The sequence below is a fragment of the Hemicordylus capensis genome, chromosome 3 (genome assembly GCF_027244095.1).
Source record: "Hemicordylus capensis ecotype Gifberg chromosome 3, rHemCap1.1.pri, whole genome shotgun sequence".
NCBI lineage: Eukaryota > Metazoa > Chordata > Lepidosauria > Squamata > Cordylidae > Hemicordylus > Hemicordylus capensis.
Window position 1 is genome coordinate 53,875,416 of NC_069659.1, and position 26,484 is coordinate 53,901,899.

At 43.1% G+C, this 26,484-nt stretch overlaps 1 protein-coding gene across 5 annotated transcripts in view; it reads right to left on the bottom strand.

Moving 5' to 3' along the window:
• The window catches only part of SENP7 (SUMO specific peptidase 7), a 75,136-nt gene that overhangs the window by 22,833 nt on the left and 25,819 nt on the right, over positions 1 to 26,484 (bottom strand). For all 5 annotated transcript variants that reach the window (XM_053306240.1, XM_053306241.1, XM_053306239.1 and 2 more), the window contains 10 exons: positions 20,781 to 20,959; positions 19,637 to 19,985; positions 19,330 to 19,490; positions 17,544 to 17,675; positions 15,844 to 15,877; positions 15,147 to 15,314; positions 7,494 to 7,744; positions 5,574 to 5,707; positions 2,755 to 2,871; positions 1,056 to 1,175 (listed from right to left, as the gene is read on the bottom strand). In XM_053306240.1, coding sequence (XP_053162215.1) covers positions 1,056 to 1,175; positions 2,755 to 2,871; positions 5,574 to 5,707; positions 7,494 to 7,744; positions 15,147 to 15,314; positions 15,844 to 15,877; positions 17,544 to 17,675; positions 19,330 to 19,490; positions 19,637 to 19,985; positions 20,781 to 20,959 — 1,645 coding nt within the window. The remainder of the gene's footprint in view (positions 1 to 1,055; positions 1,176 to 2,754; positions 2,872 to 5,573; positions 5,708 to 7,493; positions 7,745 to 15,146; positions 15,315 to 15,843; positions 15,878 to 17,543; positions 17,676 to 19,329; positions 19,491 to 19,636; positions 19,986 to 20,780; positions 20,960 to 26,484) is intronic.

The window sequence follows — 26,484 nt, forward strand, 5'->3', positions numbered from 1 at the left end:
ATCTAAGGCACGTGCGTGTGCGCACGCTCACACGTTTTTTGATGTCTGCTCAGTTAATTTTAGATCCTGCTCAGGAAAGGCCCACTCTGAATCCAAGAGCGTGCACACTGCCTTGATCCTTCTGCCCAGAACAAAACTCATTCTGCACACAGATGAAAAAAAATTAAGAGAGAACACTGTTAGTGAGGCAAAACTTTCCTTTGCAGAAGGCATGCTGGTTCTCCTTCAACAAAGCCTTTTCTTCTATATGCTTACAATTTTATCCTTAAGTATGCATCTTCCATCAATTTACCCAGCACTGAAGTTAAGCTGACCAGCCTGTAATTTCCCAGATCCACCTTGGATCCATTTTTGAAAATTTGAGTCACATAGGCTACTATCCAGTCCTCTGGTACAGAGCCTGGTTGTAGGGACAAGTTATATATTTTTGCTAGGAGATGGGCAATTTCACATTTGAGTTCCTTCAGAACTCTTGGGTGGATGTCATCTGACCTTGGCGATTTGTTAATTTTAGTTTTTCAAGACAGTTTAGAACATCTTCCCTTGTTATCTCAAATTGCCCCAGTTGCTGCTAAACCTGAAAAACTCAATTCTGGAGAGGGTATATGGTGGGTATCCTCTGCCATGAAGACAGATGCAAAGAACACATTCAGCTTCTCTGCAATCTCCTTATCCTCCTTAATAATCCCTTTCACACCCGCATCATCTAAGGGTCCAACTGCCTCCCTGGCAGGTTTTCTGATTCCCCTTGACACTTCTAGGTATATGCTAGGAGGAAGGTCCACTGGACACAGCAGGGCTCAATTCCAAATAAAAATTCATACTGCACTATAAGAGGTCTTATATCTAGTCTTCCTCATGATGTGCAAAGCCACTAGTAGCTTCAGAAGAATTCCATGGAAATGTCTGCTGAGCTGGGAGCACTGCATAGTTCACCACCATTTCCCTCAGTTCTTTCAGTCACTGTCCAGATCACCAGATTAGGAGTTATTCACTTCAGTTATTTCAGTCATTTTAAATACAGATAATCTTAGTGCATTTAAAAGATAACTTACGAAAGGTTTGGGTTTTCTTCAGAGTTCTTTTCTGTCCTAGTCAGGCATTTATAGAAGAAACTGCTAAATATGTGCGACCGGTCAGCAAGAGGTTTGGGGGCTCTCTCCAACCACAGATACCTACCAAAGAGGCAAAATATGCACACACATTTTATTTCTTGTGTGGAATGTCTTTTCTATTCATGGATATGCAACAACAGGATGAACAGCTGTATGCCACTGGCTGCTGAGTAAGAAAGGCAACAAACTCTTGCCAAGCAGTTCGTGTCAACTACATCCGTCATGACACACCCTTAGTTCCATCCAGGAAATCAGCTCGATCTGTGGGGACGTTTCTGCTATTTAGCTGAAACTGTAAGGGGTTTCTTCTCTCCTCTCCTTGTCAAGCTGCAGACAAGCAGAGAGGAGGAATGTGGCTAAGTGGTTAGTGCACGGTGAACTTGGCTGAAGAGCGGAGGAGCTGGGGGAAAGAGCACACCACCCAGTGCCTCTATCCTGGTCCCTTATCCTTGGTTAACATGCAGTGTCATGTGGGCACCAGCCCAAAGAGTCTCTGCACTCAAAATGAGTCAGGAAAATAAAATAAAAATAATTAGTATTAATAAATAAATTTAATTAATTAATTATTAGAATCTGTTCAATTATCTACAGGTTTGGACAGCAAGTCATTTTAAGTTGAGGAGATGATGGAAGGTGGTGGGCCAGACCCACCCTCACACGTCCTTTTGCCATAGCCACTGCTTCCTCCACATGCCTCTCTAGCATCTGGGCTGGCAACTGGGGTAGAGTAGGGGCTCCATTTGGCCCTGGAACTTCAAGTTGTTGATCCCTAATTTGCAATTTTACTCTTCCGGAATACTCAAGTTATGACCTTTACATTTTTTAACCTTCACATTTATGGAGAAAACCTTTTTTAAAAAACACAACACAGTTTCCCTCCAAAACATTTAGTAACCCGAGAAGCCAACTAGGATAGAGCTTCCTCTCTCTGGCTGTATCCACAAGAAAGCCACAGTAGCTAAACACCACACATCGTTAACTGTACAGTTCCTCTGAAAGATGAACAATTGTTCTTAATAATCAAATCATTCATATTTAAAATTGTTAACTTTGCAAGATTAATGATTCATCCACCCTTGTAAATAAGAACACAATATTTATTAAAGACAATTTTTAAAAGAGCCAACTTTAATAAAGCATTTCTTTCTGGTTGCTTGGAGAGAATCCTTTCTTGCTAGTGACAATCAGGTGATTGACTATTTACAAGCCTGTAATTTCTTTTACAAAACGAATAGTGTTATTTATTTGTTCGATTTATTTGTGTTGAAAAACAAACACATTGGCATTCTGAAACAAACTGTTGACTATTTTAAATAATCCCTCTTGTAATTGGTGTAGTGGTTAAAGTGTTGCACTGCGACCGGCGAGATCCAAGTTCAAATTCCCACTCAGCCATGAAATTCACTGGGTGACTCTGGGCCAGTTGCTTATCTCTCAGCTTAACCTACCTCACTCTGGGCTCCTTGGAGAAACAGTGGGATACAAATATAAAAATAAAATACTTCCAAATGAGGAAAAATAATTTCCAGGTTGGAAATGATTATTAACACTTTCTTACCTAAATCCCACATTAACCTCCTCAAGCAAAATTAATTCTGAACAACCAGAATGGAACTTACTATATCCTTTTATTACTTACTTAAGATAAAAGTCAATGATCACATCATTGAGGAATTGTTCATGCTCTAAACACTCCAAATCCTCTCTTGTGACACCCAGTCCCCCTTTTGCAGGTGGGGGAGGATAAACGATCAAGCTGAAAAGCAAAAGTAACATTTAAAAGCTTCTTAGAATTAAATAAGAAGTAATGAATCTGATGAAGTTACACTTATTGAGAGGAGGTGTGGAACAGTCTCAGACCCTGAAAAGGGCGGACTTTATTGGGGCCTTGAAATCTGGGAGGCCTGGCCCAGGCTGCAACTCTATTAATACAGGCAGGGGGCAGGCTAAATTGTAGGTCATGTTTGGAGATACAGGATGACCTCATTAATCGTGGGTCCAGCACTCGTGGATTTGTGTATCCATGGTCGGGTATTAGACACTCGACCTTGGTATATGTGATCTTAAAATGGCAAAAAAAAAGGTTAAATCTGTGTATGTGTGGATTGGAGGGAGCTGGAAATAACTGCTGATGTCCTTTCTCGCCGCCATTTTGTGCATAAGAGCCATTTTATGGCTCATTTGAAGGAAAAACAACACAAAAAATGCAATTTTTGGCCACTTTTTTCATTGGGGGGGCGCATCCATGGACAAGTTAAGGGCAGTGGACCACGGCAACGCACTTTATTTGGCCTGTTTTGCCATTTTGGGTGTGATTTGGGACAGACCGGGAACCTAACCCCCCCACCGATTTCCATAGCTTTAATGCCACATTATTTGCGGATTTGCTATCTGCCCACCCCACCCCCAGAACAGAACCCCTGCAAATAACAGGGTTCTCCTGTATTTATAGAAAGTTATTTATTACCTATGGGGTTTCCACTGTGAGATTTGATGGAGTGAATCAGCCAATTAAGATAATTTGGATGGTTGGATGGAAGCCTGCTTTAGGTATCCTCTTTTTAAAAAGTAAGGTTAAATATAAGGAATAAGACCATTTTGGTCGTGACAACCTATCTTGGAATGTACTGCTCTTGAGGCCTGTGGGCTAGCTCCCTTTAGACCTTGAGAAAACAAATAATGTTTATTTCGTCAGACCTTTGGAGAGAGTTTCAATTCAAGCTGTGGGAACTGTAGATTGTAATTTAGGTTTTAGTTTTTTATTATTCATTTCTGTTTGTTTTTAAGCCACTTTGTAACCCAACTGAGCTTACAAGTTAGGCCTACATAATTTTGAGAGTTTTATGTTCTAAGCTGCTTTGCAATGTGGAAAAGCAGAATATAAAATTTATTTACCCCCAGCTGGGGTTAAAGTGTGTTACTTTTTGATATAGAACAAGTTAATGGACATTAACTTATTATTATTAACACTTATTATTATTACTAGTATTTTGAAGCCCGTTATAATAACGGGCGCTAGCCTTTTCCTCTCCCCCCCTTTTTTTTATTTTAAGTACTGCCGCCGTCGTTGCCGCCAAAGTCCCACCCTCCCTCCCTCCCAACTTCCGAAACCACCTTACCCCGGCCCGTAACAGTTGAGGAAAGGAAGAGCTCAATTGAAGAGGGAAAGAGGAGCTCGCAAGCAGTGCTCCTCCCTCTGCAAAGCCTCTTTCCGAACTGGCGCTTGGGGCGGAAAGGACGCCTCTTGCGTCCTTTCCACCTAAAGCGCCAGTTGGGGCAGAGCCTTTGTAGAGGGAGGAGCACTGCTTGCGAGCTCCCCTTTCCCTCTTCAATTGAGATCTTCCTTTCCTCAACTGTCACGGGCCGGGGTAAGGTGGTTTCGGAAGTTGGGAGGGAGGGAGGGAGGGTGGGACTTCGGCAGCAGCAGCATTTTCGTCTCCCTGGGCCGGTCTGGACCCCCGCCGCCATTCCCCCTCCCGCCACCCACCACGGCCCGCGTCTCCGGCCGGGCCGGCCACACAGGGCTCCGGCGGGCCCGCCACCCGCCGCGGCCCGCGGCTCCGGCCGGGCCCTCCGCTGCCCGGGCCCATTCCTGTCTTCCTGGGGCGGCTTTTTCTGGCCACCCAAGATGTTTGGCGGCTCCTGGCGCTCGGTCCTTTGCTGCCGCTAATGGCCGAGGCGGCGGCTCTGCCGCCGCCTCAGCCAGTCTCTCCCTCCTCCGCAGTCCCAGCTTCTTCGGGGCGGCCGTTTGTGGCCGCTCAACATGGCCGCCGGGTGCTGGCGGTCGTGTCTCTCTTGGACTGTTCTGAGCATGCGCTCCGCGCATGCTCAAAACAGTCAAGGCACGAACGCACGCTTGGTGTCCGTCCACGGACGGACACCAAGCGTTTTATTAGAGAGGATTAACACTGTAGGCAGGAAATGGCGAACTTGGGGTTTGGCTTGAAATAGAGCGCAGGGAAAGGGCCCTAGAGATCTGAATAATGCTTTAGCAGACAGTTTGCATATTGCTGAAGCATTCTATCATGCAGAGTTGCGATGATCTCTTGATGTAACTTCCTTGTTTAATATACATGGGTAACCATCCTTGAAATGTTTAAGCAACTTGAAGCAAATGATGTAATTTCCACTTTTGACAATATAAGATTGTGTTCTGAGCTTTGCAAGAAGTATTTGTATCTGGTCAGGTCTGTGACCTGCATGAGCTATCTCTGACCCAATTTCAGCTGAAACCGTCTTTGTATCAATAAAGCAATCTACTTGGATTTCCAAAACATAGTGTGAAGACCACGTCAGACAAAATGAATGAAACACCACATTATTTTTACCAAGGACTTTACATTAATATATCATCTTGCACTGAAGGATGATAACATAATTTGCAGCAATTAATTAAGCCAACTGATGTCTAATATAATCTTTTTCTGCACATTCTAACGATCACTTAACTATACATACTTCCGAACAGGTCCAATATCTCGGATGTCTTTCCATTCATTCCTTTGTGCAGAGGAGATAGAAAAGGAATATTGACCACTATTTTGCCTCAGTAGCAGGGCATAATTATGTTTGGTGATGCTTGATTTTGATTCCTGTCAGAAAGAAAAACAAAATAATCTGCTTGGTTCTATGTTAACAGAACAATTTACACAGAAGATGTTAGGAAAAGAAGATACGGATATAGAAGATATTCCGTAGGAAAGTTTGAGAGCTGGTCTTGAGAAATAGCATATAATGGATTGTATCCTAAGCTATTGTAATACAAACAGAGCTTTTTCTCATCAAGTCCCACTTCCTGCTACAGGCCCCCACCCACCCCCAGCTGCATGCCACCTGCACTAAAGAAGCAGATTAGTGGTGGGGGAGGGAGAGGTGAAAATCACCCCTCTTTTCCTTTATGCGAATGGAGCTTCTTCCATTTATAATATAGTAACTTGGGATACAACCCCACAATTTTTCATAAATTTCAGGACATTTTGTGTCCCTCAATAAATCTATCATTTGAACTGCAAGATACATGGCAGAATCAGTTCTGCTACCCACCTGCCTTTAGACCCCAAACAGATCATTTAAATTTTCCTTGTACCAATTTCCCTCCCACGTTTCCTGCCTTGTCAAATTAGAACAGAAAGCTCATTAGAAAAAAGATGGCTTCTTACTGTGTATATCAGCAGTGCCTAACACAAAAAGGACATTCTTACTTGGCACCTCTAAGCAGTCTCCTTACTTCTATGAAAGTATTTTCCATACAGAATAATTATAAGAGTAAGAATCTACTGTATATAGTGTTATAACCACTAAGACAGTTTTAGGAGAGAGAAAAATACGAGGAACAGGTTGCAAACTAATGGTGCTTTACAAAGCAATTAGTGATCACCTATGAGCTTATTCCAGTCAAACTAAATTTGTACATAACGATATAAAGCCATATGGATTGTTTCTTGCCTTTACATGGCACCTCCTCTTGGAAATGTTTTATAAAGTTTGATGCCTTGAAAAGCCACACAATGTAGATGGTAATCATCATCAATTTACAGAAATTGGAACAGAGGTGGGCAGGGATGAACTGACGCCAGTGTTTGGACCCCAAACAGCTTGTATAGAAGCTGAGGGTACTTGGCACAGGCTGAAAACCTGCTCTTAAGAGATATGCCTGGGGATAGAAGAGCCCATGTTAGAGGTGAAAGCATAACTGGGATTTCCTAGCACCCAGGATCACATTCAAAATAAGCGAGTGTCTGAATCTTACTGACTGGAATATGCCGTTAAAGCACTAACCAAATCCTCTAACTGCAATAATACTTTTACTATATACATTTCTCTCTCAGAAATATCTTTTATGGCCAGTCAATGAAAAATCTGAAAAACAACACAGGAGCACTATACTATGTTACATTTTGTTTCACCCCTGCCTTGTTGCCTTGCTGAGCAACCTTGTTTGCTACTGCAGTGGTCAACTTAGGGATCCAACACAATGAACAATCCACACCCCCCCCCATCTTCTCATCCCAAAAACAAGAGCTGGTTTGCAGCAAGAAGGCAGCACTGCTGATTACAGATAATGGTACTGGCTGAAGCAGTGTACCACTAAGGATGTTTAACTCATTTTGAGGTGGTGGATTCCCTGGAGGCAGATTATTATATGATCTAATAATAACAGCTTGTTTAAGGCTGTTTCTTTAAACTATTTCCAGATCCAGGGACTAGCCCTATAATGCCCCAAGACTCTTCACGGAACCAGAATGCAGTCACATTCTGGACAACATATTAATGGAACTTACGATATTCGGAGCTACAGATGCAGACTGTATTTCCTCAGCTGCTTTCTTTCCTAACTCAAGTTACTTCAATGATCCATTTAAGAACAAACTCATTTACCTGAGATGGTCGCTCCACCAAGACAGAAGTGCTGCCCTTTTGCAACTGCTGCTGAAATGAGGCAAAACAGTCGTCCATGAAAGAGCTTTCATTAGATGATAGCTCTTTAAGCAAATGAACAGCTTGTTCCCAAGGTAAGAAGTCAGTGAGATCTGGAGTGGCATTCTTCTTGCTTACTTCCATGATTATCTTGTTTAACGTTGCCTGCTCCTCTTCTGTGAGCAGCTGAGACAGCTTAATAAAGATGAATTCTGTGATAAGAAAAAAGGCAATATGTTAGCCGCGATTTATTAGAAATAAAGAAGAACTGCCATTATTATAATAATTCATCTCCTATTATGAAATTTAATTGCACAAATTGCTTAGGAAGAAAGAGCAGACAAAAGACTAACTGTAATGTCTCTTTAAAATAAAAATGTTAACTTCTGTTGAAACACTAAACTAAAAATCTTTTTTAAAAATCTAGGCAGTAGTTCTTCATCCAAGTAAGACAACTGCACAGCATGTACACTATTTGGTATACAATATTGTACCTCCCATACCTTCTGAAAGTACAGATGTACCATTCTTATATCAACAGGTTTGGTGTACACATATCTTCCAGGGTTGTCTGAATGTCAGCTATAATTGCAAGACTCAATCATATTAATGTCTAAACAACAGCCCACCCCAAAGATGCATCACATCAATAAACAGGCATTTTGGATGGGTCACAAATGACTCTCATACCAGAATAGAATCCAGGACGTTCCAGTGAGCATCATCCTGGGAGCACTCCTACCACCACACAGTAATTTATGCACTTGTACACTATTCAGCTGAAGGTGTATTGCAATGGTGTGATAAAAGAAGCTCCTCCCCTGTACATCAGATGGCTTCCATGTGAATGCCCAATTGTATTATCATCATCATCATCATCATCTACATTTATAAACTGCCCCATTCAAAGGCTCTGGGCAGTGTATAAGAAGTTTTAAAAGACGTTAAAACACACCCCATTTAAAACACAGTGCTCAAAACAATATAACAACAATTGAAAAACAATTCAAAGTCATTTAAAACCAATTTAAATACTTAAAAAAACAATTTAAAAACCTTGGAAGGCCAGGCCAAACAAGTAGGAGAGGATTGCTGGTCTAGGAGAGGAGAGCTGGTCTTGTGGTAGCAAGCATGACTTGTCCCATTAGCTAAGCAGGGTCTGCCCTAGTTGCATTTGAATGGGAGACCACATGTGAGCACTGCTGCAAGACATTCCCCTCAGGGGATGGAGACGCTCTGGGAAGAGCAGAAGGTTTCAAGTTCTCTCCCTGGCTTCTCCAAGATAGAATTCTCTATTAGACCTCAGGAAGCCCTTAAAACGTATTTGTCTGGCCTGTTTTTCAAGGGTTTTTAAATCTGTTTGAATATTCTAACCCGATTTTGGGGCTTTTAATCACTGTAGTTGTTTAATTGTTGTTTTAAAATGTTTTTAAATTGTTAATTGTTGTTATATTGTTTTTAATTTGTTTTAGCTCTTTATTGTTAGTGGTTTGTTTTAATTGTAAACCGCCCTGAGCCATTTTGGAAGGGCAGTATACAAATCAAATCAAATCAAATCAAATCAATCAGGCTAAGGGAGATTCCTGCCTGCAACCTTGGAGAAGCCACTGCCAGTCTGTGTAGACAATACTGAGCTAGATAGACTAATGGTATGACTCAGTATATGGCAGCTTCCTATGTAAGTTTTTAGGGTTCTCTTAAAGGCCGACAGTGAACCTAAACGGTGGCTATCTGCTGGGAATGAATTCCATAGGCCAGGAGCAGCTACAGAAAAGGCCCGGTTCCAAGTCGCCTCCAGATGTACCGGTGGTAACTGGAGACAGACCTCTTCAGATGACCTCAATGTGCGATGCACTCTCTAAGGTAGCCCAGACCCAAGCTGTTCAGGGGTTTAAAGGCAATAATTAGCACTGTGTATTTTGCCCTGAAACATATTGGCAGCCAGTGCAACTGTTTTAAAACAGGCATAATATGGTCTCTCTCCGGGTTATCTCAGAGACTAGTCTAGCTGCTGCATTTTGAACTTACTGAAGTTTCCGAACTACGTACAAAGGCAGCCCCACGTAGAGCACATTGCAGTAGTCAAGCCTGGAGGTGTACCAGCTGGTACTCCACTGTTTTGAGGTTGTCCTCTTCAAGGAATTGACACAGCTATCGAATCAGCCGAAGCTGATAGAAAGCACTCCTTGCCATAGCCTCCACCTGAGATACCAGGGTGAGGCCTGGGTCCAGGAGTACTCCCAAGCGCCATACCTGCTCCTTCCAGCAGGGGGTATAACCCCATCCAGCACAGGGAGATCTAACTCATCCCTCAGATTCTGAACCCCTACAATGAGCACCTCCTTAATATTGGGGTTCTCACTGTCATGCGGGAAGGTGTAATGGAAATGGATGCAGCTATCGAATCAGCCAAAGCTGATAGAAAGCACTCCTGGCTATAAGCTCCCCATGAGATACCAGGTTGAGGCCTGGATCCAAGAGCACCCTCAAGCTGCATACCTGTTCCTTCTGGGGGAGTGTAACCCCATCCAGCACAGGAAGATCTAACTCATCCCTCAAATTCTGATCCCCCACAATGAGCACCTCCATCTTGCTTGGATTCAGCTTCAATTTGTTATCCTTCATCCAGCCCATTACTGCCCATAGGCAGGCATTTAGCAAGCGAATGCCATTTCCTGATTATGATGATGACAACGACTGAGGCCAAGTTTATGCTATTTCTCCTCCTCAAAAATGAGGTAGGAGCATAATGTGAACCAGCTCTTTAAGAAAATAGGAAGCTGCCATATACTGAGTCAGACCATTGGTCCATCTAGCTCAGTATCATCTACACAGACTGGCAGCAGCTTCTCCAAGGTTGCAGGCAGGAATTTCTCTCTCAGCCCTATCTTGGAGATGCCAGGGAGGAAACTTGGAAACCTTATGCATGCAAGCATGCACAGATGCTTTCCCCCATTGTGGCCCCATCTCCTAAGGGGAATATCTTACAGGGCTGACACATGTAGTCTCCCATTCATATGCAACCAGGGCAGACCCTGCTTGGCAATTATTATTATTATTATTATTATTAATTCAATTGCTATACCGCCCTTCCAAAAATGGCTTAGGGCGGTTTACAAAGAGAAATAAACAATAAGATGGCTCCCTGTCCCCAAAGGGCTCACATTCTAAAAAGAAACATAAGACACCAGCAACAGTCACTAGATGTACTGTGCTGGGGGTGGACAGGGCCAGTTACTCTCCCCCTGCTAAATAAAGAGAATCACCATGGTAAAAGGTGCCTCTTTGCCCAGTTAGCAGCAATGAGGACAATTCATGCTTGCCACCACAAGACCAGCTTTCTTCTCCTAGACCAGCTCTCCTCTCCTTGCACTTTTGTGCAACTGAGCACTTATAGTACAAAGAGGATGTGGTTCAGACTGAAGTCTTGTCTGCATGGTAAGCTTGCACCATACCTCCACCATCTTACTGCAGTGCAGTCACTGGTTGTATGAACCAAGGTTATGTTAGCACAAATGTATATAGCTGATAGTTCATAATAAGCATCATCATTAGAACTGCATATTATGTAAATATGTAACATTAGAACTGATAAGAGTATGACAGGTGCTACCTCATAGCATGTGAACATCCACTCTGCATCATTTGGGTATTTAAAAAGTGTGTGATGTACTTGTTGCCTTGATTCATCTTGTGACTAGGATGTTTTTAGGCATGTATAGCTGTCGGTTCTTGTGTAGTGGTTACAAATCAGGAAGTCCCTACTCCAAATCTTCTTCTGTTGGTGTACCGATCGCCCCACTGCCCAGCGGAATCCCTTACTGAGCTCACGGACTTGGTTGCGGAACTCGCGTTGGAGTCTCCCAGACTCTTGGTGCTGGGGGACTTCAATGTTCGTTTCGGGACCAATTTGTCTGGGGCAGCTCAGGAGTTCATAGCGGCCATGACAACTATGGGCCTATCCCAAGTGGTCTCTGGACCGACGCATATTGCAGGTCACACGCTTGATTTGGTATTTTACTCTGAACAGGGTGGTGTTCCGTGGGTGGGGACTCCTGTGATTTCCCCATTGTCATGGACAGACCACCATCTGGTTAAGGTTGGACTTACGACCACTTCCCACCTCGGCAGGGGCGAGGGCCCCATTAAAATGGTCCGCCCAAAGAGGTTATTGGATCCATTAAGATTCCAAGAAGCCTTGGAGGGATTTAATGTTGACTTTGCTGGTGATCCTGTGGATGCCCTGGTTGAGAATTGGAACAACTTGCTCACCAAGGCAGTAGACACGATTGCTCCCAAGCGTCCCCTCCGACCCGCTACAAAATTGGCCCCTTGGTATACGGAAGATCTACGGGGGCTGAAATGGCAAGGTAGGCGACTGGAGCACAAGTGGAGGAAGCCTCGACTTGAATCTGACAGATTGCAACATAGTGCACATCTAAAGATCTATGCTCAGGCAATACGTGAGGCAAAGAGGCGGTTCTTTTCTGCCTGTATTGCCTCTGCGAATTCACGTCCAGCAGAGTTGTTCAGGGTTGTGAGGGGATTAGTATCTGCCCCCCCTCCCTTGAACCAGAATTTGGAGTCATCAGTTACCTACTGTGATGTGTTTAAAGAGTTTTTCGCAGATAAAATCTCTCGGATTCGGGCTGACCTAGATGGAGACTCCACAATTAATTTGATGTCTGAGCTGGAGGTGCCCAACGCTCCTCTTATGTGATTCGACTGGATTGGTTTCAGTTTGTGACTCCTGAGGATGTGGACAAGCTACTTGGATCGGTGAGGCCAACCACTTGTTCTCTTGACCCTTGTCCAACATGGCCTGTTCAATCTAGCAGGGAGGTTGTTGTAAACAGCCTGGTGGAAATCATAGATGCTTCTCTGAGGGAGGGAAGGATGCCTCCTTGTCTTAAGGAGGCAATCATTAGACCTCTTCTAAAGAAGCCTGCATTAGATCCCTCAGAGTTGAGCAATTATAGGCCTGTTTCCAACCTCCCATGGCTGGGCAAGGCAATTGACAGGGTGGTGGCCTCTCAGATCCAGTCGGTCTTGGAGGAAACTGATTATCTAGACCCATTTCAAACTGGTTTTCGGGCGGGCTATGGGGTGGAGACTGCCTTGGCCGGCTTGATGGATGATCTCCAATTGGAAATTGACAGAGGAAGTGTGACTCTGTTGGTCCTTTTGGATCTCTCGGCAGCTTTCAATACTATTGACCATAGTATACTTCTGGAACGTCAGAGGGTGTTGGGGGTGGGAGGTACTGCTTTACAGTAGTTCCGCTCCTACCTCTCGGATAGATTCTAGATAGTGTCGATCTTCAAAATCTCAGCTTAAGTATGGTGTCCCTCAAGGCTCCGTACTTTCTCCAATGCTTTTTAACATCTACATGAAACCGCTGGGAGAGATCATTAGGGGATTTGGAGCTGGGTGTTACCAGTATGCTGATGACACCAAGATCTACTTCTCCATGTCAACTTCTTCAGGAGCTGGCATAATGCCTGCCTGGAAGAGGTAATGGGCTGGATGAGGGAGAATAAACTGAAGCTGAATCCAGATAAGACGGAGGTACTTATTGTGCGGGGTCAGAACTCTAGAGACAATTTTGATCTGCCTGTTCTAGATGGGGTCACACTTCCCCAAAAGGAACAGGTTCGCAGTCTGGGAGTACTTCTGGATTCACACCTCTCCCTGGTTTCCTAGGTTGAGGCGGTGGCCAGGAGTGCTTTCTATCAGCTCCGGCTGATATGCCAGCTGCGCCCATTTCTCGGGATCAATGACCTCAAAACTATGGTACATCTGCTGGTAACCTCCAGACTTGACTTTTGTAATGCGCTCTATGTGGGGCTGCCTTTGTACATAGTCCGGAAACTTCAGTTGGTTCAGAATGCGGCAGCCAGGTTGGTCTCTGGGTCATCTCAGAGAGACCATATTACTCCTTTACTGGAGTTACACTGGCTGCCAACAGGTTTCCGGGCAAAATACAAAATGCTAGTTATAACTTACAAAGCCCGAAACAGCTTAGGCCCTGGGTACCTAAGAGAACGTCTTCTTTGTTATGAGCCTCACTGCCCATTGAGGCCATCTGAGGAGGTCCGTCTCCAGTTACCGCCAACTCGTTTGGTGGCTACACAGAGATGGGCCTTCTCGGTCACTGCCCCAAGATTGTGGAATGTGCTCCCTGCTGAGACACGATCCTCACCATCTCTGGCAATTTTCAAAAGACACCTGAAAACCCTTCTTTTCACCCAAGCTTTCTCAGACTCCTAAATTGTGGGGGTTTTAATTTCTGGTTTATTTTAAAATTCAAAACCCGATTTCGGGTTTTTTAATTATTGTAATTGTTGTTTTAAAATGTTTTTAAATTGTTGATTGTTATATTGTTTTTTAATTTGTTTTAGCTCTTTACTGTTTTAGTGGTGTGTTTTAATTGTAAACCGCCCTGAGCCATTTTGGAAGGGCAGTATACAAATCAATCAATCAATCAAATAAATAAATCTTGTATCTGCTATAAACTCAACAGGTAGCCTTAAACAAGCCACCCTCTCTTCTCAGCCTAAGCCCCCATTTGAAATACAGGAGGATCTCACTATTCACAGGTCCAGCACTGGCAGATGCACGTATCCGCGGTCGGGTAATTAGCAGCCGACCTTGGTATAGGTGGGGGGGAATGGCTAATCAATGGTTAAACCCTCATATCCATGGATTGGGGATAGCTGGAGACGACCTTGGAGATCATTTCCAACCACCATTTTGGTTTCTAGAGTGATTGGGAGCCATTTTGAGCCCCTGGTGGCACAGTGGTAAAACTGCCGCCCTGTAACCAGAAGGTTACAAGTTCGATCCTGACCAGGGGCTCAAGGTTGACTCAGCCTTCCATCCTTCCGAGGTCGGTAAAATGAGTACCCAGAATGTTGGGGGCAATATGCTAAATCATTGTAAACCGCTTAGAGAGCTTCGGCTATAGAGCGGTATATAAATGTAAGTGCTATTGCTAGTGCTAAGTGCTATTTTATGGCTGAAACCTGGGCAAAAACTGCAATTTTCGGCCTATTTTCAGCCAGGTTTCCGTGTGATAGGGCACTTTGCAGATCCAGATCCATGATTTTCAGCTGATTTTCTGCACCCGGGAATCTAACCCCCCGATTCCCATTGCTCTAATGTCACATTATTCACAGATTCAGTATCCATGGCTCCCCCATGGAACAGAACCCACATGAATAACGGGGTTCTCCTGTATGGGGATAATAGTACACATGTGACTGGGTTGTTATAGAAGAAGATGATGCATATTAAGTGCTCCAAAGAGACCCATATGTGAATTTTCAACAAAACATTATAATAGCATAAGTTTCTCTGTACCTTCCATTTAAGTAATCAATCATCAACAAGTTAAATTACTTCCAAATGAGATCATTCATTTGCAGCATTTAACATTACACTGGGCAATCATTAGCATTTTGAAAGACCATAAATGATAAGTGTTGTTCTTAACACTTCATTGTTTTCAAATTAAAATTAAAATAAACCATAGTCAAAATGAATAGTAAGGTATGCATTGTAATTATGCATTTCTTAGAAATAAAATTCTAGTCAACCACTAAGGACACGCACCTTGCTCATCTAATTCAGATGTCCCTATCTGATTTTCAGTTTGTTCCTCTGACAGCCAAAGAAAAAGGACAGCGTCACTCCTCAAGGAATCTTTACAGTTTGTCCACAGTCCAATCTTTTTTAAGTGCATGGAATCCACAGACAGTTCCTTTCTCTTATTAAGGGCCACTGTAGGACATAATGTTTCAAAAAAGCAGATGACATACCAGATTGAATGGAGACTACAACCACAACTTCTTCGCATCACTAATTTTCAAAGTAATAATTTCTATGCAAGTTTCAAAACCATGGTTTCAACTATAAATGAAAATCCTTCTGCCTATCACAATCAGTCAGTCATTCAAGGTTGTTATACTTATAACCTATCCAACATTTCATTCACAAGCAACTGATCTAGCTTGCAAACATGAACTGAAGTTGCAAGCACCACTGTGAAGAAATAAATAGTTTCCAAGTTGCCCACCCCGCCGCCCCGCTGCTGCCACCAATATAAAATACCATCACACAATACTTCTCTGTTTTATGTCAGTGATCCACAGGAAAGCAACTAATGAGAAAAATTTAGCAGCTAGTAATTAAGCTATGGAAATGTATTGGAGAGAACCTTTTGTAAGCTATTGCCGATAATCCTGCTTGAGAAGTGCAATGCAACAACATAAGGATAGCAACATAGGGATAGCAAAACATGGTCTCTTACCTTCAAATGGGATCTTAATGTACCTGGTTGTAAACTTGAAAGAAAAATAAACAGAAACCAAAAATTAATATTCAGAACTGTTTAGAAACACATTTCATTAATGTATTTGAAACTGAACTGAAGGCAATTAAATGATTAAATTAAATGATTAACAGTGCAATCCTAAACAGGTTTATTCAAACATAACCACCTCTACATTCAATGAGGTTTACTCCTAGGAAAGCATACACAGGATTGCAGCCTAAGTATTCAATAAAAGATTTCAGATTTGAAATCTTTCACACTTGAATAAAAGATTTCAGACTTGATGTTCTAGGTCTGGGATCCAAAATTGCCATGTAATCTTAAGAACACTCAGCTCAAAGCATGTTCCATTCAAACTACAAGCATCCAGTTAACTCATTTTCAAATAAATGGCTAGGATTCAACAGCAGTACCCAACTGCCGTGCTCCCCCCGCAAAAAACAACAACCCCAAACCCAACTCTGAACAAATCTGAACAAATTTTAAAAGATTATTATATGGCATGAGGGGTTGCTGTCACAAATCCCTTTGGGTCTGTCCAGGCTCTTGGATCTACCTGCAGTAGCCATTTGGAGCTTGGCCACTGTATCTTAGAATCAAGGAGCCAGTCATCTAAACATCAAAAATGTGTTAACCACCATTTAACTGTCAAAGATGCTTGCAATACCAAAATCTCCATCAAGTCAAAAGGAAGTTTAAAGGAGCCAACACTACTAAAATGATGTTCACTGTGCCTCCACAGGCAAGAATTTCTGTATAATTTCATTCCAGTTTATTTCTACAAATCAAAGTACAGCAAATGGTGAGAAAGACTTAAGTCCTGTTCAGAAATTATGTACCTGGATATGGGGGCATGAGCATGCCAGCTAGTCCTGTCCCCCTGTGCTGGTGCCCACACACCCCTGCTCTCCACAAGTACAGAGTTTATCTGCAGCTGCGGACAACTGTACTTGGAGAGAGTTTCTTCTCACTGGAAGCCCAGAGTTCCAGACTGTGGGAAGAAATTCTTCCCACTTGCTTCATATTCTGCTGCCAGCAAACATTCTACACAGAGAGAGCATGGGGCATGGACATGGAGCACACCAGGGCAGGCAAGCAGGGCTAGCTGCAGTTCTCATGCTGGCCCTGTATCCAGGTACATAACTTCTGAACAAGGCTTTAGTCTCTCTAATACTCATCTTATTTAGTTTAATAATAGTAGTAATATGGTTTTAGCAAACATTCCATTATCTTCCTGGCCCTGGAATGTTCTACATACAGAAAACCAAATGACAAAGAATACAGGATCTACTCTTAAAGCAGCGACGTGCAATGAAGCAAGCTATTTTATAATCCTAGTGAGCAATCCTGCATCTTAAGTGTGCCTAAATCTCATTAATCTCAGCAGGACATAGGGACTTGTAATTATGCCCAGGATGGTGGCCTTCTGAAAGGCTTAGGCTAACTCCAGGGGCTTCCATTGCTAGCCCAGTGAAACCTTTGACTCTTTCCCTTGGAACAATGCCCATATTCACATCAGTTTCCCATGCAGAATGAGAAGCGATGGGGCTCTTGTTCAAGCAAGACAAGTGCAAAGCCCCCCTTTACTCACTCAGCATAAAGTGCCATGCACACTCATAGTGCTATACACAACAACCACAGTTTTAAGGTTCTTTGGATTTTGGCCTCAAACTTACTTTGGCGCAACCTGTTGCTGTTCCTTTATATTTCCCAATATAAACCATGGCAAACTTTATATCTAAGGCAAGATCCATTTGTCCATTGAATGTGCTACGGTCTGCAGAAGAGTCGAGTTGTTCAGTTGAAACCTATGAAATGTTTAAAAAGAAAGGGGAGGAGGGAGTCAGCTCTTTTCTCTCTATACCAAATACTATGGGAATGTATAGGTTTCATATTCAAAGCTTGTAGCATATTGTGATAGTTTTTTTTACTAGCATCTACAATTAGTTACGTATAATCTGTGGCTGCTGGCAAAGGACCCTGGCTGGAGCACTTGAATTCCAGTATTCAAGTTCCTAGGGCCTCCATGCTGCCGATGGGGAGCAGGAGGCTGTACCATTAAAATGTGGGGGGGGGGGCACAGTGGTAGGACACTTGCTTTGTAAGAAGGTCTCAGGTTCAATCCTGGGTATCTTCAGGTAAGGCTGAAAAAGACACCCTGTATGAAACCCTGGAGAATCACTGCCAGGCATTTTAGACAATACTGAGCTGTGGTTTGACTCAGTATAAGGCAGCTTCTTATGAGGTAAAAGATAATATTCAGTACCGAAGCAACTGAATACCTGATATTTGGTATTTGATCACATGGTGTTGCCCTGAGCCATTTTGGAAGGGCGGTATACAGATCAAATCAATCAATCATCATCATCATCATCATCCACTTCCCTAGCTAATGGCGCAGCACAGAAATGCTTGACTAACAAGCAGAAGGTTGCCAGTTCGAATCCTTGCTGGTATGTTTCCCAGACTATGGGAAACACCTATATTGGGCAGTAGCAATATAGGAAGATGCTGAAAGGCATCATCTCATACTGCACAGGAAAACACCTCCTGTACTCTACCAAAGAAAACCACAGGGCTCTGTGGGCGCCAGGAGTCGAAATGGAATTGACGGCACACTTCACCTTACCTAACCAAAGTAGTATGGCATATGTTTCTAAGTTTGCTGTTAGAAAAGTTTTTAAAAAACATGCAATTTCACTGTGAAGCTGCAATTCTAAGTATAGCTTTTGGAAGTAAATTAAGAAATTCCACTGAAATCAGTAGGACTTATCTGCCAGCTAGAATGGATATGCCCATCCTAATGAAAACTATGGAACTGATCTCAGGAGCATACTGGAGTGGTATCCTGGTTCCAGGGCCTATGCCAAGGCAGGGCTCCAGAAGTGCAGTGTACCTTGGCCAGGTCCAAGGGCCAGAATCAAGACCTTAGCCAGCACAAAGCCAGGAAGCCAGAGCTGGGTACTGCAACACAGATTAGAATGTTGCTCCAGCAACGGCCTGAAGGAGACTGCTGGTTCTTATAGGAGCTGCCTATGATGAATTGGCCCTGCCTTTTCTCTAGGAAAGGCTGTTCCTTAAAAGGGGCCATGCCTGTTTTCTCAAGTGCTGGCTCTGGTGATGCTTGGGAGGTCTCTGCTAAGACTGGCAGGTCTTCAGGGGATTCCTACAAGTCTGAGGACAAAGGCAGAGCTGTGTGTTCAGGTCATGGTGAGGGCGCTGGCTTAGGTCCCTCTGGTTCTTCTAGTGTGTGTGGGAGGGTCACCAGGATTTGGTCTTAGGTGGCTCCTACCCCATCACATTAGCTGAACTTTCCACCTTGTCCTCCAATATGGGGATCTTGGTCCAGGGTCAATGCAAGCAGTGTATAGCTTCCAACAACAAATATGTAAAGCCCCTTTCCTGCATGGCATGGAGAATGAAAAATTCTTATAGATAATCTACAGAGCAAAGATTTATTACTTGCTCTGTTTTGCTATCAGTTGTATTCTGCGATAGCTCTTCTGACAAATGTAGCTTGGATTCTTGTTCTGCTTCTTTAATCTCAAGTCTGTGGCTTTTTTGTGTCTGGAAATAGCTCTCTGTCACATCAGCACCTTCTTCTTCATCACTAGAAAGGACAACTGCAGCAAAGAAAAAGCAAGCAAAATTGGTACAAAGTTTGAACAACAAACTGACCTAATTTATACCTGGTAAAAAATCAACCAAGTCAATTACATCTGCCTATCCCAAATTTCTAAAGCAACAGAGGACCATTATAGTTACATACTTGGTTCAGTTGATTCAGTCATCTGCTTCTTCTTTTCAGATCTATTCAATGGCTCCTTCAGAGGCCGAATTGTATGTACTTTCTGTTTCCCAGCAGAGCTGACCAGTGGTGAAGTCTGAACGTCATTACTGATGGCAGATTGCTCCTTTCTCTTGGGAGAAGTGTTTAAACAGTTTTCATCTGGACAGATGGCAGCAGTGTTCTGATTAGTGGTGACAAATGTTCTACTACAGTCCAAATCCATAGGTTGAAGAATGTTTTCCTGCTGATGGTTGTGCATATGACCCTGGTGATTCTCACTTGAGCCTCTGCAACCCATTGACTGAACTGGTTCTGTCTTCTGTTCTTTCTACAAAAACATAAAATGAAACTGAATTTCTAAAAATCATGCTATTGCCTAAAGTTAGTTTTCTTATACACTAAGAATGACTGATAAGCTTTAAATGAAACTACTGCCTCCAGAAAGAAGCATAAATCTGAAGTGACAGTAGAAATAACCCAGGGTTGGGAGGGAAGCAACATTAATGACATGGAAACTTTTGTGACCGTATATAATCCCAGTGATGTCACTGGGGAAAGTGGGGGGCCTACAGACCTCAAAGATTAATGCACCCTGATTGGTTTGAATCAGAGCCTCTTTGCTACCTCTGTCATTCCTATGGAGTCATCCAAGTGGTAAGACTACAGGGAGGGTTCAATCTGCACTAGGTATGGCAAATTCAGGGGCTTCTAGACCTCAGCATGGCCCTGATGACATCATCAAACATATGCCAGATCCTAGAAACCTCTGGGAACATTTGGTCCTTTCACATCATTTTTGCCTATTTCAGAATCTGAGGCATTTTATCCAGATACCAAAATGGGCCCTCCCCCATGTCCCAACATCTGAACCTTTTCAGAGCTTGGCAATAAAACTATCTTGGATTATAATATATGGATGTACACATAAAGGTATATCACTGCTGCCCATACAGGTGGAAACATACCAGCGGGGATTCGAACCGGCAACCTCATGCTTGCTAGGCAAGTCATTTCCCCACTGCATCATTAGATGCATAACTAACCTTAAAACAAGAACTACTGGCAACTGGCACAATTCCCCATTCTTTAATTGCTGCTACCAAAACATGAAAGAGTTACTCACGCTTGGCAGTGGTGATTTTTGTGGAGAATTTACATGCCATTGATCCGGACAACCAACTCCTCTTCTTTTTCTGCTCTCAATATTTTGAAAGCTTGCTTCCCTCAAACCAGGAGAGGTGTTCTTGAAATCTTTCCCCCCATTCTCTTGTTGATCTCTTTCTTTTTTCTTTTTGCTACAGTCTGTATTTAAGATAAAGGAATTAAAAAAGAAATAATTACATATCAGGGCTTTTAAAAATGTGCAACCAGAGACAAAACATGAAGTCCCTGCCCCACAAAGCACAGTTCTTCGAGAACATAAGAAAAGCCCTGCTGGATCAGGCCCAAGGCCCATCATCGTTTGGTCTGGGAGTTTCATACCAGGAGGCAGGAAATGAGTGAGTCAGTGAGGCCTTTAGTCTGCAAGCATCCTTGCAACTCTATTTTTTTTCTAGCTCTATAAGGTATCATTCCCATGCTTGTCAATGAACATAAGCCCTGCTGGATCAGGCCCAAGGCCCATCTAGTCCAGCATCTGTTTCACACAGTGGCCCACCAGATGCCACTGGGAGCCTACAGGCAGGAGTTGAGGTCATGCCCTCTCTCCTGCTGTTACTCCCCTGCAACTGGTACTCAGAGGCATCCTGCCTTTGAGACTGGAGGTTGCCCTCCGACTAGCAGCTGTTGATAGACCTCTCCTCCATGAAGTTATCAAACCCCTCTTAAAGCCATCCAGGTTGTTGGCTGCAGTGGTCTCTCTAATTTTTTTCATCTCTGTGCAGAATGAGTTTTGTTCTGGGAGGATGTATCAAGGCACTGTGTGCACAGATGCATTCAGAGTGGGGCCTTCCTAATTCAATCTGAGTGGAATCTAAAATCAACTGAGCGGACATAATAAAACATGTGAGTATGTGCACGTGCACAAGCCTTAGAAGGAACAGTGGTTGGCTGTCACCACATCTTGTGGCAGAGAATTCCACAAGTTGATTATGTGTTGTATGAAAAAAGTACTTCTGTTTGTTGGTCCTAATTTCAGTCAATTTCATGGGATGACCCCTGGTTCTAGTGTTATGTGAGAGGGAGAAAAATTTCTCTCTATCCGCTTTCTCCACACCATGCATGATTTTATAGACCTCTACTTTGGCCTCGTAAGGAAGGTACTCTAGGCCCCTGATCATCTTGGTTGCCCTCTTCGGCACCTTTTCCAGTCCTACAATGTCCTTCTTTAGATGTGGTGACCAGAATTGTACGCAGTATTCCAGGTGTGGTTACACCAGTTTTGTAGAAGGGCATTATAATATTACCAGTTTTATTTTCAATCCCCTTCCTAATGATCCCTAGCCAGCATAACTTGTACAGTTCAAAAATTCAAGTCATTATGTTAGATGATGTAAAAAGTGACTGATAGCAATGAAAAAAAATGAAGTGAGCAGTCCAGGCTCTGATCAGGTATACCCATTTCATCTCCTCCTGCCAAATATTCTTCCCACAGACTCCACTACTGATTCCCACAGAGTCATCACCAATGAATATAACACTCTTCTGCAACACTGCTATCAAATTCCTAGTTCTAAGCATGTTCTCCAGTTCTATGTAAGCTTCTATATGTCATGAATTGTGATCAAGGCAACCAAGTAGGTGTGCACAGACAAGGAAAATGCACAGGTGTGTGTGTGTGTTTTTTAGCAGTGCATGCTATGCACGCGAATTACACTTGCATGGTATTGTGCAGTTCTGAATTTTCCTTTTAAAAAATCCCTGTTACATATAGACATACTTTTATTCAGCTATAACTTCTTACTGCTTTAGACCCAGTGATTAAAGCATCACAATCCAAGTTAAAGAGGGACATTAAAACTTGTGTTTTGTGCTGGACCAGGACCGGGGAGATGCGAATTAAAATCCCCATTCAGCCATGAAACTAGCTGGGTGACTCTGGGCTGGTCATTTCTCTCTCAGCCTAACCTATTTCACAGGGTTGTTGTGAGGAGAAACCTAAGGATGTAGTACACTGCTCTGGGCTTCTTGGAGGAAGAGCAGGATATAAAATGTAAAATTAATAATAATAATAACAACAACAATAATAACAACAACAACAACAACAACAACAACACCAGAATTAATAAGTGAAAAAGCAAAGAAAATTAAAAATTGGACTGCGCCAGGCGACGATGAACTGCATGGCTTCTGGCTTAAACACCTAACAAGCCTTCATAAACAACTATCAAAACAGTTCAATCACATTATGAAAGGCGGTGATATTGAACAATGGCTAACAACTGGGAAAACTCATCTCATTATGAAAGACCCAGCAAAAGGTGCAGTTCCAAGTAATTATAGACCGATAACCTGCCTGCCAACCATGTTCAAATTATTAACTGGAATAATAGCAGATGAAGTGATGCAACACTTATTAACTAACAAACAGCTTCCAGTTGAACAGAAAGGAAATTGCCCGAACACCAGAGGCACAAAAGACCAGCTGCTGATTGACAAAATGATTTTAGAAAACTGCAAGAGAAGAAAAACAAAACTAAGTGTTGCATGGATTGACTACAAGAAAGCCTTCGATTCATTGCCTCACACATGGATACTAAAATGTTTAGAAACAAATGGTGTCAGCACAAACATTCAGATATTTATTTAAAAAGCAATGAGCATGTGGAGTACACAGTTAACAATCAATGGCGAGGCACTTGGACAGGTTAGCATTAGAAGAGGCATTTTCCAAGGGGATTCACTATCCCCTCTATTGTTTGTAATCGCCATGACCCCACTTTCACAAATACTAAACAAAACAAGCCTCGGATACCAAACATCTAAAACATCAAGTAAAATCAACCATCTGCTGTACATGGACGATCTGAAGTTGTATGGAAAGTCCCAGTCAGAAAACGAATCACTATTAAACACTGTCCGTATATTCAGTAGCGATATAGCAATGGAGTTTGGACTAGACAAGTGTGCTGCATTAATAATGAACAGAGGGAAAATAAGAAAAACAGAAGGAAGAGAACTGCCCAATGGAAGCAACATCAAGAACCTGGAAGAGAAAGAACCTTACAAATATTTGGGCATTCTCCAGGCTGATCACATTACATACACTGAAGTTAAAAGAAAAATGGGAAGTGAATACATCAGGAGAGTTAGAAAAATCCTCAAGTCCAAACTCAATGGTGGGAACACCATACAAGCCATAAACACCTGGGCTATACCTGTTATCAGATACACTGCAGGAATAATAGACTGGACCCAGGCAGAGCTAGAGACGCTGGATCTTAAGACCAGGAAAATCATGACCATCAATCATGCTCTGCACCCCCACAGTGATGTCGATAGGCTATACCTCCCTCGCAGCTCAGGTGGAAGAGGAATGCTGCAAGTCCATCAAACAGTAGAGGAGGAGAAAAGAGGCCTTGAAGAATATATCAAGGACAGTGAAGAAGATGCACTTCAAATGGTCAATAATGCAAAACTATTCAACACCAATCAAAGAAAGCAGGCCTACAAGAAAGAACAAGTCAAGAACCGAGCAGAAAAATGGAAAAATAAGCCACTGCATGGTCAACATTTGCACAATATAAGTGGAAAATCAGACATCACCAAGACCTGGCAATGGCTTAAGAAAGGCAACTTGAAGAAAGAAACAGAGGGTTTAATACTGGCTGCACAAGAACAGGCATTAAGAACAAATGCAATAAGAGCAAAAGTAGAAAAGTCAACAACAAACAGCAAGTGCCACCTTTGTAAAGAAGCAGATGAAACAGTGGACCACCTAATCAGCTGTTGTAAAAAGATCGCACAGACTGAATACAAACAAAGGCATGGCAAGGTAACAGGGATGATACACCAGAACATCTACAAAAAATACAAGCTACCTGTAGCCAAAGATTGGTGGGACCATAAAATTGAAAAAGTTGTAGAAAACGAAGATGCAAAAATATTATGGGACTTCTGACTACAAACAGACAAACATCTGCCACACAATACTCCAGATATAACTGTAGTTGAGAAGAAAGAAAAACAAGTTAAAATAATCAACATAGCAATACCAGGGAATAGCAGATTAGAAGAAAAAGAAATGGAAAAAATCACAAAATACAAAGATCTACAAATTGAAATTGAAAGGCTGTGGCAGAAAAAGACCAAAATAATCCCAGTGGTAATTGGCGCCCTGGGTGCAGTTCCAAAAGACCTTGAAGACCACCTCAACACCATAGGGGCCACAGAAATCACCATCAGCCAATTACAAAAAGCAGCTTTTCTGGGAACAGCCTATATTCTGCGACGATATCTACAACCATTGACAATAAAATTCTGGCATCCCAGGTCCTTGGGAAGGACTTGATGTCTGGATAAAACAAACCAGTCAATAACACCTGTCTGACTGTGTAAACAAGAAATAATAATAATAATAATATTGTCCATTTGTATGGTCATGAGTGGCCCCCGATCATGGGCAGGGAGCCCTCGAGGGCATTGAAAATGGCCAACTCCAAATAACTGATGTGATGGGAGCTCTCCCTGGGGGACCAATATCCGCTCAGGCGCAGCCCTTCCAGGTGCGCTCCCCACCCGAGCTCCAAGGCGTCCCTTGTGATCACCCAACCGGAACTGGAAACCTGAAAGGGAGCACTGAAGTTTAGATGACAAAACTGAGTCCACCACTCCACCATCGCCCATACCCATTGAGGAGGGTTGTGTTCTAAATGGCCTGGATCCCAAAGGGGCTCAAACATACCCAGAAACCACCTCTGGATAATCCGCATGCAAAGGCATGCCTGTGGCAGTACGTATGTGGGGGCTGCCATGTGACTCAACAGGCGTTGTACTGAGAGCAGAGATTGTGGACCTCCTGCCAGGAAATTCATGAGAGTACATATACTGGCGTCGGGCAGAAAGACTTTCTCCAAGGCTGTACTGAATATCAGCCCTATGAACTGTATCCTGCAGGTGGGTTCCAACTGAGATTTCTTGAAATTGATTTGGAAACTCAAACCCTGCAGGGTGTCCACCACAAACTCTAGGGCCTCCAGAACCACCTGCCTGGTGCTCACCACGATGAGCCAATCATCTAGTTATGGCAGCACCTGCAATCCTGCAGGAAAGCCACCACAGGGGCGATGCATTTCGTACAAACCCTCGGTGCCATCGTAAGACCGAACATCAAAGCTTTGAATTGATAGGGGATCCCCACTATTTGGAAGTGCCAGAAGCGCCGATATTGAGGTATTCTCCAAGACTGATATGATGGTTGGTATCGAGAGCATCTGAAACCTCTTGTACAACAGATGCCTGTTCAGGGCCCTGAGATCCAGTATAGGTCTCCGACCTCCCTCTGGTTTGGGCACTATAAAGTACCGGGAGTAGAAACCAGGACTGTCCGGATTGGCGACCTTCTTGATCGCATCTTTTAATAGGCGCTCGGTGACCTCTTGATCCAACTCTGGAGTGGATGGAATAGTCACAACACTGGACACGGGAGGCGTGCCATCGAACTTGAGGGTGTAGCCCAAATGTATAACTGTAAGGACCCACTGGTCCGTAGTCACTCTGTCCCAGATCTCAGAAAACGGGGTTAGGCGAGTCCAGAAGCACCCCAAGTCATTGTTTCTACTGAAAAGAACCCAGGCGTTGCTTTTGAAAGGAGGATTTGCTTGACTGTGAACCAGACTTGAACTTGGGCTGGAATTTGTTGTTCCAAAAGGATTGCCTGGATGGAGAGT